Source organism: Typha angustifolia, chromosome 3 (genome assembly GCF_048772165.1).
Source record: "Typha angustifolia cultivar Huaian chromosome 3, ASM4877216v1, whole genome shotgun sequence".
Taxonomy (NCBI): Eukaryota; Viridiplantae; Streptophyta; class Magnoliopsida; order Poales; family Typhaceae; genus Typha; species Typha angustifolia.
Genome location: NC_133241.1, coordinates 8641044 through 8660067, shown reverse-complemented (window position 1 = coordinate 8660067; position 19024 = coordinate 8641044). Strand labels below are relative to the sequence as shown.

The following is a 19024-nucleotide window of genomic DNA, read 5'->3' as shown; positions in this document are numbered from 1 at the left end:
AGGAAAGAGCTTGGTGAATGGGCATAAATTAAGTGATCGATGCATGAGATTGTAATTAATAAAAGTAAACTTTTTAATTGTTGTTGGTATCTTTTGGGCATGAAGCTACAAGGACGACTACGACAACGACAACTACAACTACAACTACAACTACAACTACAACTACAACTACAACTACAACTACAACTACAACTACAACTACAACTACAACTACAACTACACGTGGGTCTCATGCATGCATGCCGGTACAACGGAAAGGCGATACTCTTATCTGCTCTACTGCGTGAACCCTTTGCCAGATGTTACCAAGCAGGCAACATAGACGACGACGATATTACTAATGGTGGGTGTAACATAGAGCTATGTCTATGTATTTTACCTACTATGAACACAGACCATCTGATGGACTCAGAAGAGGAATAATAATTTAGAGCTAATTAAGTAGTAAAAAAGAAATAATAAAAAGCCTTCCTTCCCTCCAAAATTAATGATAGAAAAAAGCTCCCGACCAAAGTCGGCGCCGGTCCCGCCCATTCTCAATGCCGACAGCGAGAAGGTGGGTGAGGTGTTATTATTAAGGCATCAAAATAATATTGTGTATAGTATACAGTACGTAATAAGAGATCTGAACCTATGGTCCTGCTCTCTCTGTCTCATTCGTATCCAATTCCAATATGATCTATTCGATACTCACACAAAACTCTATATACATACATTCACACATACATATATGTATTAAGGTCAATAAATCACGTTTAATTTCCTCATTCATGAACTGACCATATTGATATCGTCCTCAATGATAGAGCTGTATCTTTTCTTGTCGGCACTCGCAGTCTGCCAGATTCTAATATTATACATATATATATATATATATATATAGAATGCCAGAGTTTTTTTTTTTTATATCTTTATAATTATATATCCTTCAACGGCACACCAACTGGCCTCTGCCAATTGGTTCTAGGATAGAATTGTTCGATCGCGTCAATTAGGTTCCTTTTATTTCGATGTAGCATCGTCGGTGTAAAGCCTAATAGAAATAAGATGCAACAACGTCGGATTGACTTCTACCCCATGGAAATATGTTACTTGGTTTTCGAGAGCATTTAAGAATTATATAAATGTTGTACAGCAAAGCACCAACAACCGGAGGAGGAACGCATCCTATACGGAATTCTATCGTCTTGTTTTAGGAATTAATGCCATAATAGTAAGTGCAGTTAACCTTTTGGATACTACTAATAGTGCTGCGTTCTTAATTACTGGTATTTTGGCTATACTAGCCACTATATACCTTGTTCACCAGGATGGATTCAAGTTTAATTTTCTTGCAAATTTTACTGTCGTCGCTAGTTAGCTTATTTGAGTTAATTAAGGGAATATATATATATATATATATATATATATATATATATATATATATATATATATATATAAAGTGAATGAGAAGCACATCAGATTAAACAGAGTAGATCCGTATATAATTTGCATTACTTATATAATTACCGACTGCAAGCATCAGATGGGCTTTCTATTTGAAAAGGCTGCAGCAAATTAATCCAAAAATCGACTCTCAGAGGAGAGATGAGAACGACTAGCGAACCTCTCTGGTTGTAGGGAGGTCAATTTACATATACATTAATCCTTCGAATGTGTCTCTATTGTCCTTTAGAGGAAGCCAGAGACTTTCTGATTGATCATTTGATTAATTCACCAGCTAACAAATCATTAGAAGGATGTCCCCCTTAGAAAGATATGAATACACATCTTTCAATTTTATTCCGACAAATAAAGTAGGAAGTTTACATGTCAAACATCATCTGATTTCATGTACGTACGAGAAGAATCGCTTGCTGCTTCCCTTCTTTAAAAGGGTAGTCTCGCCAAGCTCGCTCATTTCTCTAAACGTAGTTAGGTTAATTGTCATCATGCGTTCGACTTAGTGGGGTCCAGGTGATCCAGTACTACTACTACTACTACTAATTCTTTCAGGCTCAATAATTCTTCATAGTAATGAGAAACTTATGAACCCCAAACACGAGCGTTAGTTTTCTCTCTCCCTTTATAAATTGCTTTGCAAATTTTTCACTTTTAATAGATCATGAACCCGTAACTAATTATAAGCTAATAATGAAAGAAACTATCTCTCTCAATGAATAGACAATAAGTAGTCAAATTGGGCATATAATATTTCACTAAAAAAAATACTAAATATTAACTCTATACGATATTTGATATATATATATATATATATATATATATATATATATATATATATATATATATCCACTAATTAACTAGGGTTAGGTTAGGTTAGGTATCATGTTATTAGCATTCCCCTTAAATAAATAGAAGGATATCTACATTAAGCGGTCCACCTTAATTTATAGCATCAACTGTGTGGAGGAGGAGGAGGAGGAGGAGGAGGAGGACAACAACATGGTACCAAACAGTTGTGAGGTGTACGAAAGGATTAATCACCAACTAAGCCCGCATTAGGTGGCCCTAAATGGCGGAGAAACGTGGAGGCCGTCAACTTTGACCGGAGATTTTTGCGCTCCATCCACTGTTTCCACCTTCTGTTTCAGCATGAGCAGAATTAATAGATGGTCGTTGGGATCATAATATACAGAGCGTTGAAACAAATATCGAATAGTTTGTTATTTGAATAAAGTAGAAGACTATCAGAAATGCCACCTTAATTTAGATGATCCCAGGATTAAATGAAAGGTACTCATGTTTAATTATCTATATATATATATATGTTCTACGGGTTATTTGTAATTGCAAATTTACGGTCTCTCGTGAGACTCATCTTATGGATTGATAAAAGGTACATCAAGAATTGGAAAATATAACCAATGGAATAAAAGGGAGGTTTTGGTGGAAGATGTCCATTGGGGGTGGAAGGGTTGGCCAGGAAGAAAGAAGCAAATTTTCTTTCCTTAGAAACAAGAAGAAATCGACCAAAAAAAATTAATAATAAGAGGTTTAACCAAAATCTTAGTTATGAAAAAAGAAAAGGAAAAGCATCAACCATATTCAACTTTATATATATATATGTCACAAAAGGATAATTTTCACATATATTTTTTAACACATTAACCCCGTTAGCTATAAAAACCCTCCTATATCTTAGGCCATCTAGAACCATTTTACTCTTATTTTAATTTATTTAAGAAAAACTTTTTTATTTAAAAAGAAAAATAAAAGAGTTCGAAGGATAAAATGATAATTTTGATATCTTTCTAATGTATTAATAAAAAAAAAATTCCTTAAGAAAACTCACTTCTATCCATGCTGTGACAACATTAGATTGTAGAAAGAAGAATACGATGCGTATATGAGATGATTCTTCTCAAATTGGGCCGGGCCGGGCCGGGCCGAAATCAAGAGCTGATAGGGCCAGGCCTGATAGTGAACTAATGGAAATTGGAAACAAGAAACTCCCGGATGAATCATCCAAATACAATTTATAGCATATCAGATTGTCAGTGGAACACTGTCGTCGGAAGGCAGTAGTAGCTAATGGCAGAGAAATACTCCAATCCATAACAGCACCCAAATGAAGGTAGGATAGAATCCCCAAAGAAGTTTCTCTCCGTCGGACATGATTGTACCAGTAATAATAGATTCACCAGCTGACAGTAGCTAATGGCTTTTCGCCTCCTATAACTATAATGACCTAGCTCTCTTCAAAGATTATGAATCACGATTTCTCCAATATTAATCCCTAATCTTTGTTTTCCCATTTTTGAGATCCTAATCAAGCAAAAGCTGTGCTACAAACTTGTGTTAAGAAAATGAAGCCTTGAGACGCAACATGATAAAAGCATGCAAACCTTGTGACACAACCAAGAACAAACTCGCTTAGTAAAGTAGGTCTACAAATCTAAAAGACAAGTTAGCAGCACTATATGTTAATGCATCAAACCTTCTATTAAACCCAGAATACATAAGTGTCAGAGAAAACCAAGTAGATAGATAAAAACATACATAGCATAAATCTACACGTAAAAACCAACACAACGTCATTGTCTACTCAGCTCTGACTTCATAAGATTATACTGCTAGTCATCCAAATTCCAATCCATTCCAAGCAATATAGGTCGTCGCAAGTGGAGAGACTCAAAGCCGATCCAAAAGATAAAGGACGAGAATGGTCAATCAAAAAGGTAGATAGCTCATTTGGTCTGAGAAAATAATTGTTTATCATCCCCTTCTATTCCACATGGTTTATATCGGGTTTTAATTCGTCAAAGATGCAATTCAATGAAACAATTGCTGTAGTGCAGCATGATACCAAATGAACGCTACAAGAAAATTTTCAAGTAAAAAAGCCACAGATGAGCTGAGTTATGCTATCACGTAACCATGGCGCCTTCACTTGATCGGCATGTCCAAAATCCATTAATTTATTCAAGACTTAACCGGTTAGTACAACTAACATGCTTCCAAGATTACTCATGCCGAACTGAGGAATTGATATGGATTTTCTCTTGTCGTTAATCCACAGCGAAGGTTTCAGACAATCCTCCTCCTTACAAGTTTGGCATTTCAACAAACAGGTAACGTTCAATGAGCTAATTTAACTGAGGTATGCTATCAATTACACAAAATTAAAATTCCACCTTTTATACTTATACGATATTCAAGCCAATGTGTCTAAAAGCGTAAACAGCGACGATATTATACTCACTAAAGACTCATAGAGACGAACACAGAGCAGAGTAAAGAAAACAAGATCGACAGACCTGACGCACAAAATTAGAGGGCCTTTAATATTTCCTCGGCGCTACTAGTGGTGAAAGCGCCGCCATCCTCCAAGTTGAGCACCTTCACGACCCCATCCTCAGCGAGCAAGGCGTACCGCCTTGACCTAACCCCCAAACCCACGGGTTTATCGCTGAGATCGAGCTCCACCCCGAGCGCCCTCGTGAACTCCCCGTTCCCATCGGAGAGCAGCAACACCTCGTCCCCGACCTTGAGGTCCTCCTTCCACGCCCGCATCACAAACGCGTCGTTGACCGAAACGCACGCGATGGTCTCCACGCCCTTCGCCTTCAGCTCCCCGGCCTTCTCCACGAACCCAGGCAAGTGCTTCTGCGAGCACGTCGGCGTGAAGGCCCCCGGAACCGCGAAGACGACGGCCTTCTTGCCCTTGGTCAGATCCGACACGGTCACGGTCTGGAGCTCGCCGTCGGAACCGAAGTAGGAGAGGGTAGCCTCGGGGAGCTTGTCGCCGACGGAGATGGTGGCAGATGCAACCGGGGCCGCGACGGAGGAGGCGGAGAGGCGGAGGCGAGGGGAACGGAGTCGGAGGCGGAGGGGGGAGGGGGGTGAAGCGAGGCGGAAGAGGTTGTTGTAGTTGTGGGAGATGGGACGGAGGCGGACGGTGGTGGAGGAGAGAGTTGTCGGGGTGAGGAGCTTTGCGGCGGCGGTTAGGGAAGCGGCCATCTTTGCTTGGTCTCTCTGGTTCGATCGGGTGGATTAGATATCTTTGTAAAGAGTTGAGGACGAGATATATTATATATTAAAGAGTAGATAATAGCGCTTGGATCCGTTGGGTTGCGTTGCGTTGCGTTGCGATTGTGGGACGAGTCACACGGACACGTGGCGTTGTTAAGTTGTCGTGTGGCGCTTCCGAAAAGATTGCTGACTGCTGAGAGAGCAGGGGTAAATAGATAGCTTTTGCTGGCCTTATGCGACGATGGATAAAAATCGTAAGGTCATCGCTTCTTTTTCGCGTCTCTTGCGTTGCACCTATGGGCAAATTAACCCAAACGTTTTTGCTTTAAATATAAACAACGTCACTTTGCTTCCCATTTTCTTGTTCTTGTTATTAGACTAATAAAAACTTTGGTTACATGGCGACCTCTCCTCTCACCTTTTTATATTGCTATTTAAAATATTTGGCGAGTAAAGAAATATCTGAGTTGTAATTAAATTATTAATTGTCTTTAATTAACCGACCAAGGAAACAAAATTTATTTGTGCCCATCACCATCACCATCACCATCACCATCACCTGTGCACTGCACTTTATATGCTACGACCAAAATATTTGAATTTCAGAGAGATTAATACAGCACAGTATACTAGACACTACACAGACAGCGGCAAGATCGCTGGAACGAAGCAATCGGCTCGCATCTTGTTAAAATTATTAACTTATAAACGGAATCAGACTTCACTGCGAATTTCTTCGCAATGTATGGATCGATGAACAAATACTACGAAGACCAACTATTGTTCAACTTTATTAAAGACCGATAAATATATAAACTTTATATATATATATATATATATAAAATAAAATCGGATTCCGTAATTCTTCTCCAACAAATGCAACGTAAAGTTGTACAAAACTAGGATTAACAGGCATTCTTGCCTGTCCACTTGGCACCAATATGATTCGCTTTTGTATGAGGTTGACACGCCATGTGTTGAAAAAGGCTGGAGAAATACAACGGACCTTCTTTCAGATTGCTCTATTTTGTATTGAAGTATTTGTTTACTTAATTAAGATAATCATCACCTTTAATCTGGCCTACTTTGGGGGTCGATAACTTTCGGCGCAGTGCTTGCCGGAGGAAATAAAAAAGAGTATATAGTAGTCGCACCAAAGTAAGTATAGCTTCAACATCCTCCTCTACTGATGATATCTTAGCTATCATCGCTGCCACATTGTATTTCCTGATTGACATTGTTTACAGAGTTTCAATTAAACACTTATTTTTATCGAAACCTTCCAAACTTTTCTTGGAAAACCATAGATGTAAAAATGATATTTTTTACAAGGCATGGAGGACATTGTAACTGCCCATGAAGGGGGTATATAGAACAGACCTCTTCATTATCATTATCATTATTATTATTATCATCACCGTCACTATCATTTTCCGTCTTTATTGTTAATTGTCTTCATCATTCTTATTACCTGTCTCTCGTATTTCAGCCTTCATCTGATCTGTCCTAATTTTTTCGCTTGCCTTTAGTTTCTCGGATTTCAGTCATGCTTCCGACTCACTCCTTGATATAGCATCTAAAATATATGAGTTGCCAGTTAAATCCTTTTAAATGACAACCTTTACTCGTTCGGATGCTAGTTTTTTAGTAGAGGGAATATACCACAAAGTATAAAAGGAAAAAGCTCAACACTAAGCTAGCTTGGTAAAATAGTGATCCAAGATTGAGTTGGAGGCTGAGCCTAAACCAAAAAAACATAACATGAACCGATCCGATATTCCACATTTAATTTTAGATAATAGTCTTTCAAAATCAAAATGTTAAGATAGTAGAAAATACTTTGTTCCATTTGGACAACTATATTTTTTTTTCTCTCCTACACCGGCCCTAGCTCTACTAGGTTTGGCGCAAGTCTTCCCTTCCTCTAAAAGGGATTTCTTCCTATTTCTCCCTTAGTCTACTTCTCTAGCAACGATTCCTAGGTTGCCTCCTATGATAAAGAGGGAGGCTTGTTATAAGGCTGATGCCCTTTCCCATCCATTACTCTCTTTACATGAGTATTTGTTTAGTTACATGTTAATACCTCGAGTCTTCTTGTTGTTCATTCTATTTTTAGTCCGGGCGTGTTTCGGGATTTTAGCTTATCTCTTATGTTCATTTATGTATTATGTTGTAACCACGATTTAATACTTAATGAAATATCTATCGATCTATAGATTTTCTTTAAAAAATTAAAAATATTGGACAACTTTATGGTCATCATCAGAATCTGCAAAACAAACAAACTAACTATATTATGAAACCATCATACCACTGTTCCAGCAGCAAATTCAATCAGAAGAGGACATTAGGGCTTATCAGAAAAGTCTTTATTACCAGAAGTGACGGAGAGAACAACATAATGGTCAAGGAAATTGACAAATAAAAAGTAAGACAATCAATTACTCATTGAAAGTTGCTGCAAAGAGAGAGAAATGCAGCTGAAACTGAAATTGAAAAAGTATATCCATAAGGACCTGGATTGATGCCTCTTATCTAGTCTTACAGCCACAAAAGTAGACGCTTGCACTCTTTTGAGTTGTCAGATAACTCAAATTCTTTCTGAAACACTAAATCATATGAAAACTGAGGACATCTTTTTGCATATAGAGTTTTTCGTCCTTAAACCCCACAATGTTTGGAACACCTTCAGTTTCCCTAAGTGATGCTTATAGGGGGAAAAACAAAACAGAACAAGTTCAGAAGTTTTTCACATATGATCATGAAACACACTCTATAGTAAGAACTGCGACCTGGCTCAGATGCAAATATTTGTCTCTTCCAGGATCACACTTAACAGTCTTCCCAGGTTTAACTTCAACACCTGATAAGTGACAAACACGACAGCCATAGACGTATGCGTTATGTAACAATTGTGTTGCTTCCATATCAAGAATCTAGTGTGAGGACTATTATGGATGCTAGAAGATTGTTTGTTCTCCCATCTATCACAAGTCTCCTATGATTCCTAAAAGAATTGCAGAGAAGTCTCTGAAATGCCAGTAAAGCAAAACAAAGTGAACATGGAAGTTGGTTAGCAGCGAGTAGGTCTCTAACTTCAAAAAGATCATCATGCAGGGTGACATTTAAGAGTAAAATGTAGAATTTTAATATCAATAATCTATAAAATATGGAGCAGGGAATAGCATGATCAATCCAAGACGACATTAGTTGGGACCCTCTCCCACAGCACCTTCCAAATGAATAAATAAAAAGAAAAGGCGGCAATCACTAAGCACCGGTAAGTCGACCCAAAATCTGAATGAACTACCGACCTTAGATGTGGCTATAAACGTAGAGATGAAAGCAGATATGGCGTTTCCCATAGGACTGGGGAGCTCAAATTCACACATCCGAAAAGAGAAGCCGAGGTAACCCGTAACCAGGTAAAAAGGATACAATTAACGAGAGTTTTGCTAAAGATAGCCATGGCAGTATTACAACGACATAGTTGGTTACGGATGAGGCAGTCAAATCTTCCTGTGGGACTTTGACGAAGATAGATTTGAAAGTGAGAGTGGTCTTCATTAGGTACGTATTTACTCTTCATAAAGAGTACCATTACAACAAATTTGTTCGATAGCCAATTTCTGATTTGACGAGAGAAACTTTTGTGTCAATGGGCCGATTGGTTCCTTTTTTCTCAAATTGGATTGGGCTTGCGGAGTCCGAGCCATTAGGGCCATGAATTGATGATGACTAACCTTCATTCCGATTGCCACTGGACCTCAACCCAAACAAGCAACAAGACAAGATTCCGCCTCCCATAGATTAGAATTAAAGAGTATCTCTCTCTCTCTCTCTCTCTCTCTCTCTGCTTACTAGTATAGTTGGCAGCAGCAGCAGCAGTACCTTATCCTCCTCCTCCTCCTTGTTACCTACTCTCTTACAACCATGGCGGGCGATGACGACCAGCAGCAGCAGAACGGAAGAGGAGAAGGGGAAGAAGAAGCGGAAGACAAAGTGGGGGAAGAGAATCTGCAGGACGATAAGTCCTCTTCGTCGTCCTCCGACGAATCGGACTACGACTCGGACTACTCCTCTGATGGCTATGTCGGGGGTGGATATGAGTCGAGCGACGCTGAGGAGGACGACAACACGCCGGAGACGAATGCCCGCAAGTTCACGGAAGCCCTTGAGAGCCGCGGCAACCGGAAGCGGGAGGACGAGGAGGAGCGCGACTACGTGTACCACGAGGACCTCTTCGACTTCCCCCGCGACCCGGAGAAGTGGCGCGAGGAGGACCTCCGCGAGCTCTGGGTCGACGCGCCCATCGAGATGACGGAACCCGGGTGGGACCCGGTCTGGGCCGACGAGGAAGAATGGGAGGTGGTCAAGAATGAGGTCAAGGAAGGGAGGGACCCACCCATTGCGCCCTTCTACCTCCCTTACCGGAAGCCTTACCCGGCTATTCCCGATAACCACTACGACATCTCCAATCCGAGGTCTGTAATCGAGGAGCTCGACCGCATCGAGGAGTTCCTCAAATGGGTCAGCTACGTTTTCCCAGACGGGAGCTCGTGAGTCCCCCGATTCTTAACTTGCTTCTTGATTGTAAGTTCAGTTTGGTCAAGTAATATAATTTCAATGACCAGAAGCTGTTTGTTGAAATGCCACTCTGGTACGTTTTTCTTTTCCAAGTTAGGGACTTATAATTAGGACGACAGTAAGCTATTCTCGATAACCACTATGAACCATATCGCTTTCTTTCTTTAGCTGAGTTCAGCATGTTCTTCCTTTGTGGCATTTCCTTCTGTTAGCTGGCTCTTGAACTAAGAACATAACAGATACGATTGCTAAAATGAGTATCAGTCGTCAAATATCTTAGGTGAGTGTGCACATTTGCATAAAAGTTCTTTCTTCTATTTTTTTTCTCTGCTTTCTCAGTTTAAAATGTTGTTTGATGTACCGATTTAACAGTTGATGATTTCATGATTGAACCTAAAATCATCATGAGCTTGATGTACCATATGGATTTCTTTCGTGGGTGAAACTCTTGTTTAAAATGGTTTCTGCAACTAATTAGTTGATGCTTTGATTGCTCTCTTACAGATATGAAGGAACTGTCTGGGACGATTTAGCTCATGGCAAAGGTGTTTATGTTGCTGAAGAGGGGCTAGTTAGGTGAAGCATTTATCCTTTGAGACCATCAGATGCTACATTTATTTCACGGTTCTGAGAACATTCATTCTACCTCTCTAAATTGATTGAACTCTCGCATATTTCTCTTTATGGGTTACACTGCATGGCATATCTTATAACAATGATTTTTTCCTGCACCCTACAGTGGTGACATTTCTGATTCTGAAGCAAGTGATCTTGCGAAAACTAGTTGATCATGCTTTTCATTTCAATGATCTTAAGAGTTACTGCAGCTATTTGTATTTACTATAATTTACAGAAAATGCCAATTGATGCTTTCCTTACACGTCGTGATTTCCAGAATTTTTTAATTTGCTTATTACATAGCAATAAGGGAAAACCGATAAAGCTCATTCTAAGAGGTGATTTTTTTTCTTCTTTTTCTCACAGATATGAAGGAGAATGGCTACAAAATCAAATGGAAGGTCATGGGGTTGTTGAAGTAGAAATTCCTGGTGTCGAGCCTGTACCTGGTTCAAAGTATGTTTTCGGGATAATCCTATTACCAACTATGTCATGCCAAAGTGAAAAGTCTTATGTCTACTTCAATTACCAGGCTTGAAGCTAAAATGCGTGCCGAAGGTAGAATTATATCCAGTGATTTCATGAACCCAGAAGATAAAAAGTGGCTTGAGATGGACATAGAAGATAGCATATTACTTGCTGGGAACCGAAGAGAAATCCCTTTCTATGAGAAGGATGAATGGATTAAGGTGTTCGGAGAGAAACCGTAAGTGCTTTTGCAATTGCTAGATTTTTTGGGTAATCGTCAAGTCTTCAAATTGTTACCTTTCTATCTAGTACTCTGCAATTTATGTCATACCAATTAAATGTGATCACCGTAGCTTTTATCATTGCTACATTTGTGTTGTTTCCTATGGCAATACCCTATAGGGATCCATGGTCAGGACTCCATAGGAATGCATGGATCAATACAATGAAGTTCACTTAGCCCATGTTTGCTTCTAGGTTATCTTCTTTTCTATTCTAGTTTAAGGAACACTACTGTAGATTTATAATCAAACATTGAATTATCCTTACTCTACATTAAATACATTATTCAAATTATTCTACACATAAGCCAAATCATAATTTTACCCTTGATTTGATTAAAATTATTTCAAAACTCTCTCTCCTCTCTCCTATCACTCACCTATCTCATCCCATAAATCAAAACTCATTTTTTTACTCAATTTTTCTATCTATCTCCTTTCTTTTATTACCCACCTATTTCATTTCTTATGCATTGGATACCTACAAATACTTGAGACCATTTTAATTTTAATTTATATATCAAATCAATATTTGAGACAATTTTCATTTCTTACTTATATTTTAACCTCAATTTTATATCATATCAAAAGTAATTATTATACCATTATTCTAGTTTACAATCAAATATCAAATTACCCCACTCTAGATTAGAGAGACTATTTTAAAAGTAAGAAACCAGAATAGCTACTCTAGATTTTCTCTTAATAGGAAACCAGAGGAGGCCTTAGTGATTCAATTTAACATGAGCAATTGCTGCAGTTTTATCATTTTAATCTAATGACAATTATTTATCAGGATATAGAAATTTCTGAAGCTTAACCACTGCAACTTATAGGATGACACGTAAGTAGGATTAATATGCAATGTGGTAATTTACTATCAACTAATTCTCGAACTTAATTTTGAAGTATACTGAGGCAAGTCTTTTCTACTATTCTGATTGATTTACAATCATGCTCCAATGACAGAGAAAAAGGCCGATATAAATATGCCGGGCAGTGGAAACATGGCAGAATGCATGGATGTGGCGTATATGAAGTTAATGAACGAATTATATATGTAGGTGTATACCAACTTGATGCAAAATGTTTTATTCCAAATTCCTTTTTCAAACTTGTGAAAATAACTATATCTCCACTGCTCCTAAAAAGAGCCTGGGATATCCAGCATTTTCACATAGCTAATGTTTTATACATTTGTAAGATCTGAATTACATTTTCTGATCTGTACACAGGGTCGATTCTACTTTGGAGAACATCTAGAGGATTCAACAGGCTGTGATCTAGATGTTTCATCAGTATGGCTTATTACACTTTGTTGGATACTTAATTCATCTTTGGAACTTGTGTTAATGCATAGATTATTTCAGCTACATGCAGGTATTGCTGAAGTAGCTGCTGCAAAGGCACGGATGTTTGTTAACAAGCCTGATGGAAGTAAGACTCAAACTAAACTTTTCTTCCTTCACTTCAGTCAAATGGTGATAATTCATTGTTATAAAGTTGCACGGAGAAATGGTTTCGGTTGTAGTGAACATATATAATCTTGCTTGCCCCAGAATCCATCAAATTGCTGGATCAGGCTGGGGAGACACTGACTATCATAGTTATGTATAGTTTTCTCCATTTGGTACGAATATCTTGATGTAGTATCTCAAGTTGCAATGTCTTCCTTATAATGATTAGAAGACTTTAAAGCCACCTGCAGTATAGTACAATTATTTTACCATCTTCAATATGAAATAGTTTCTCTTCCACATGTTTGAACACAGGTTCCCCACACGTGCAGTTGGTCTTCTGAGCGGCAAAAACTGTCCTATAACAAATAGTCTTGACTCGTATTGAGTAGTGTGCTGATCTTGTAGTGAGATTATTTTCTGCTTGTCTTTGCTGATCATGAAAGACATAACCTGGGGAACCTGCATGGTATTGGAATCTCCACAGACAATTTTCCAAATCTGCTGTTGTTTGAAAGACGTCTTGCACTGCAGAATCTGTTTATCTATGCTGATCATGGGAGAGAGAGGAAAGAATATTCTGTTAATTATATGGGGCTTAGGTGGAAAGGTTGTGTGGAGGCTCGCCCGAGTAGATTTTTTTTTTTTTCAGTAAAGGTCCATAGACCAAGTAGATTCAGTATGGCTTGTCAGTACCGGTTAAGGTTAATATTTCTGTTCTGAAGATATTTCAGTTTATGTGGAGGCTCCTCCTCTTGACATTTCAGCATGTGTTACAATTCTTTATAACAATTTTTAATTGCATAATTTGGACTGCATATAACTGTTTAATATCTAGAGTAATTATGGTCCTCTTTCTCCTCGTCTTTTCTGTAGTGGTAAGGGAAGAGAGAGGTCCTTATGGTGATCCTCAACATCCATACTTCTATGAGGAAGATGATGTATGGATGGCACCTGGTTTTATCAATCAATTTTATGAGGTAAGCTATGTGCATGTTCATTAATTTCCAAGGTAAACAACTGGTGTTTGTCTGACGGTGGTCACATATGCTGCTACAGGTTCCTGATTACTGGAAGACTTATGCGGAAGAGGTTGATCAAGAAAGGGAATTGTGGTTGAACTCTTTCTATAAAGCACCATTAAGGATTCCTATGCCTGCTGAACTTGAATATTGGTGGTCTAAAGGTATTTAGTTTTTCCATACCAAGTCCCATATTAGTCATTTTGAATTACTTGTATCAATAATCCTGACTAGTTCTAGCATATTTTATATGAGTTAGGTGATGACGACCCTGAATTTGTTCTCATCAACAAGGAACCTGAACCTGATCCTGAAGATCCATCAAAGCTAATCTATACTGAAGATCCTCTAATAGTTCATACTCGTACCGGCAGGCTGATTAATTATGTGGATGATGAGAAATATGGCATTCGCTTATTCTGGCAACCACGCTTAGAGGATGGGGAGGAAGTAGATCCTGATAAAGTTGAGTTTCTACCTGTTGGATACGACGAGTTCTTTGGACGAGCACAACGTGTAAAGAAGGAAAGCAATTTAATGCGCCTGATAACAAAAGTAGAGAATGCATTGAAGCCTTTCTTTGACAGACTAGAGAGGTGGACTGAGGAGAAGAAGAAAGCTATTGAAATGAATCAGAAACTTATAGAAAAGGAGCTGGATTTCATTGAGGCTGAAATATGCCTGGAAGAGGCAATGGAAGATATGGAGAATGAGTTAAAGATGAAAGAAAAGGAAGAAGAGAAGAGAGCTGCATCTGGGAAGGAGAAGGATGAATTATCTCCTGGCGACAATCAGGATGGAGCGGTTTCAGAAGATGCAGATGATGAAGACGAGGATGAAGATGAAGATGAAGGTGCGCCAACAAGTTTCGGTTCAGTTCGTCAAGGGACTGATAAAGATACATCTGCGGGTTCTGTTGGGCAAAGCAAACGCACGAAGCCTCCTTTCTCTTCACTCTCCCTGTCATTTGCCGCCGGGAGTCTGGCTTCTATTGTAAGTTCTCTTACCATTCTGCAATCACTGTGGCTTTTATTTAGGTTAATTTCTTGCCATTGTTAGATTATCCCGTTCTCCCAGAACGCTTGTTGGTTTTCTGATAGTTTATTCACCAATTACAGTATTTACCTTCACACCCATTGGTGGAACTGTTTAAGCTATCAAGCTTCTACCAAATGGATTACTATATATGCATTTGTTATTAAGTTATTATTCAGTTTAAATTTTCCTGTCTTCTTTGTGGAAATCTCTTTGTATAAATTCATCTGCTTTCTGAAATTTGTTTTGCCACCTTTTGGTTCTTGGTTTACTTGTTTTGCGGCTAAATAGCTAATGATTATGTTCATCAATTCTTGATGCAGGTTCCCGTAAATCTGCAAGAATCTTTTCTGTCATGGAGGAAACAAGTACATCCTTCCACCGGAGAGCACGGTTCCCTAATTAGTGAGGAGAAAATAACGAGCATCCGTGCAAGGCACAGCTCAGTAAAATTCCCTGGTAGACTTAATTATGGAGCAAAACTGAGAGTGGCACAGCAACTGCAGCATCATCAGAAGAAAAATGAGAGCCTTTCTCTGCTGAATTCCTTAGCTCGGAGTCTGTCTGCTTATCAAGCATGCAAGAAGCTGCAAAGCAGTCGGATGAGGGATAGAAGGGCTGATACTGATAGTCTCAGCATTTTATCCTTGCATGTCCCAGTTACTGATGTCTTAAGCATTTGAGAGAAGATAGCATTCTGTTGTCATTTTTTGTACCCTTTTTCTTCATTTCTCAATCTGCTTTTGTCTGACAAACTGATTCATGTTGAGCGAAATGATCTAGAGTTGTCCTTTTCTTTTCTTTTTTCTGTCTTCCCATAAGAAAGGCGATTCTCTTTTTTCCCTGAAGAACTCAGAAAGATGGCATGGCCTTCCATATAAAGTGGATAGTAAGTTGAGACTAAGATGCACTTATTTTGCAGTATATGTAAAGTCGTATGTCTGCTGATGTTGAAACTACTCCCTCCAGTCGTCCGCTTACCACGAGCAACAATGTGGACTGCACAGAAAATTGCCAATTGCCCCCATCCCTTGGTCTATCATGGCGGCCGCTTCGAACAAGACCTTCTGAGTGGGAGTATATGTCACCTAAAGGCCCAGCCCAAATTTAAGACTCGGCTAATACGGAGTAGTTATTGTTGTTGTTCTTTTTTTTGGACAATTTTAAAACTAAGAGTTGGTGTGCTTGTGATTGTGCTTGTAATTGTGATTCAGGCTTAGGTTGGTTGGGTTTGAAGGACCACCGGACCGTACTTAAATTACACAATTTTTATTTTTAAGAAAATTACTGTGTAGTCAATCTAATAACGCTCAGTTAGTTAAGAAACTTATAATTGTACAGAGTGGAGGCCCTCCCATAGACACAGGGTGAGGGAGCACTGCGAACACAATGGGATTATAATAATTTGGTCATGTAAAATGCACCACGTTTATGATGTTGGAGAGTCGTGAGAGGGACTTGGTAGTGTGTGCTTTGGAGACGAGAATACACGGTATTCTCTTCTTCTTTTTTGCTTATTTATTTATTTTTAACCCTTTGGCTGACGTTAAGCTGTATGATTAAATTAGGTAACATTTGACACGGTGGGAACGTTTCAACCGCACGTGCGACGTGTAATTGAGAAGAACAACTCATTAGCCTAAGACAGAAGGAAGGACGGCAGGCACAGTATTAATTGAAACTGAAATTACAGGGAAAGCATAGAGAATAGGAGAGATGGGTTGGAAGGATTCAGCGGTAGGTGAGGAGAGATTGTTTTTTGACTTTGACCAACCACCAAACCTCCCCCGCCTCCCTGTTGCTTATACCTACTACTTCCCTTCTCCTTCCTTTCTCGTTACCAAACCCCCACCCCGCCTCCATCATATATACTCCCTCCCCTGCTTCTCTCTTTCCTCAGCTTTTGGAAGCTCTCCATTTCTTCAACCAAATACCAAAAGCTAGCTTATAATTGATAGATCAACAACTCATCAAAGAGATCAAGAAAGAAGAAGAAGAGCCGACCTGCCTTCCATTTTTTACTCTCTCTCTCTCTCTCTCTCTCTCTCTCTCTCTCGTTTTTCCACCTATAGCCTCCGTTCGTTATCCCAGTAACTAACGCCTATCTATGGCGACGGCGAGTCTTCGTTCTATCCCCCTCAATTACCAGAGCAAGAGGATCTTTCAGGTTCCACATCGATGCAATTATCCGCTCCAAGTCCGATGCATCCACGGGCAAGAGATCTCCGCCGGCGCCGGCGGAAGCACCTCCCCCTTCTTTTATGGCGCCGTCGGATCGAACCGCGCTGACTGGCTGAGCAAGTGCGCCATCATATCCAGCAAGGCCGCCGCCGTCGATAGCAAACCCTCCATCGTCTCCTCCTCCTCCTCTTCATCCGGAGGCATCGGCGCCGAAGACCACCACCAAGACAATCAAAACTCCGTTACTCCTGCTGTCGTTGTCAACGGCCACGACTCCTCGTCGTCTGTAACCCTGGATCTGGTCCCGATCGGAAACCTCCCTCGCGCGCTCACTATCGCCGACCTCTCCCCCGCCCCGATGCATGGCTCGACGCTCCGCGTAGCCTACCAGGGCGTCCCCGGCGCCTACTCGGAGGCGGCGGCGGGGAAGGCGTACCCCAACTGCGAGGCCATCCCCTGCGACCAATTTGAGGTTGCCTTCCAAGCCGTCGAGCTCTGGATCGCTGATCGCGCCGTCCTACCGGTCGAGAACTCTCTCGGCGGCAGCATCCACCGGAACTATGACCTCCTCCTCCGCCACCGCCTCCACATCGTCGGCGAGGTCCAGCTTCCCGTCCACCACTGCCTCCTCGCCCTCCCCGGGGTCCGCAAAGAGTGCCTGACACGTGTGATGAGCCACCCGCAAGCCCTGGCCCAGTGCGAGCTGACCCTAACGGGCCTGGGCCTGAACGTGGCCCGCGAGGCCTTCCACGACACGGCCGGGGCGGCCGAGTACGTGGCGGCGAACGGGCTGCGCGACACGGCGGCGATCGCGTCGTCCCGGGCGGCGGAGCTGTACGGTATGCAGATCCTGGCTGACGGGATCCAGGACGACTCAAGCAACGTGACGCGGTTCGTGATGCTGGCCCGCGAGCCCATCATACCGCGGACGGACCGGCCCTTCAAGACGAGCATCGTGTTCGCCCACCACAAGGAGGGCACCTCCGTCCTCTTCAAGGTCCTCTCCGCCTTCGCCTTCCGCAACATCAGCCTCACCAAGATCGAGAGCCGGCCCCACCGTCACCAGCCCATCCGTCTCGTCGACGACGCCAATGTCGGTACCGCCAAGCACTTCGAGTACATGTTCTACATCGACTTCGAGGCCTCCATGGCCGAGCAGAGGGCCCAGAACGCACTCGCTGAGATCCAGGAGTTCACCTCCTTCCTCCGCGTTCTCGGCAGTTATCCCATGGACATGACGCCGTGGAATGCACCAACTGGATCATCATCCACATCCACATCCACATCCACATCCACATCCACATCCACCTCCACCTCCACCTCCGACGATAACTGAATCCAGAATGATAAAGATACATCATCCATCATCATCATCATCATCATCATCATCCGGGCTTCGTACATAGTCGTTCGTATTGGGTTCTTGTTTTTTTTTTTAAATTAAAATTATTCATAAGACTCGTAGGTCTACCGATCACATTGGAAAGATCGGGACCTACATCTGGTAGTGGGTTGGTATGAATTGGTCGCATCACTCAATCGGCAAACCGTTAATACAATCGTACTGAGGAAAATATAATTGTTATCTTAAATTAATTTGATAAGTTTTATAACAGCTTCAGGTTTTTCTTTTTAAATTTTTATCATCTCACTTTTCTTACTTCTTCTTCCTCGGGGAATCTGCAGGAATATTGAACGCTTTAGATTTACAACTTACAAATTTATTTTATTCGCCATAAGATACAATTGAATTAAATTAGTTGGTCCCCCGTAGCCTAACAATGGTCTGGTCATACTCTGTAACGAAAAGAAAATACATCAAATTGCTCTTTTAACTTACATTGACCGATGGACTTAGACTTATCTCGCATCACGCGATCTTAACAAACTTTGGAGATCACAG

The 19024-nt window shown here is 40.7% G+C and overlaps 3 protein-coding genes across 3 annotated transcripts; 2 read left to right on the top strand and 1 right to left on the bottom strand.

The window, feature by feature from the left end:
* Nucleotides 1-4612: 4612 nt before the first annotated feature.
* Nucleotides 4613-5511, bottom strand: LOC140758447 (peroxiredoxin-2E-1, chloroplastic). The gene has a single exon (XM_073094618.1). The coding sequence runs from the start codon at nucleotides 5458-5460 to the stop codon at nucleotides 4771-4773; it is 690 nt and encodes a 229-aa protein (XP_072950719.1). The 5' UTR covers nucleotides 5461-5511; the 3' UTR covers nucleotides 4613-4770.
* Nucleotides 5512-9307: 3796 nt separating this feature from the next.
* On the top strand, nucleotides 9308-15864 carry LOC140780095 (protein TIC 100). Its single transcript, XM_073125429.1, has 11 exons — nucleotides 9308-10031; nucleotides 10564-10635; nucleotides 11044-11133; nucleotides 11210-11383; nucleotides 12396-12486; nucleotides 12662-12724; nucleotides 12797-12863; nucleotides 13760-13863; nucleotides 13943-14069; nucleotides 14165-14898; nucleotides 15264-15864. Exons 1-11 carry the CDS (start codon nucleotides 9406-9408, stop codon nucleotides 15621-15623), a joined length of 2508 nt encoding a protein of 835 aa, XP_072981530.1. The 5' UTR covers nucleotides 9308-9405; the 3' UTR covers nucleotides 15624-15864.
* A 932-nt stretch (nucleotides 15865-16796) lies between these two features.
* LOC140758067 (arogenate dehydratase 1-like) lies at nucleotides 16797-18736 on the top strand. Its single transcript, XM_073094078.1, has one exon. The coding sequence runs from the start codon at nucleotides 17048-17050 to the stop codon at nucleotides 18455-18457; it is 1410 nt and encodes a 469-aa protein (XP_072950179.1). The 5' UTR covers nucleotides 16797-17047; the 3' UTR covers nucleotides 18458-18736.
* Nucleotides 18737-19024: the final 288 nt, after the last annotated feature.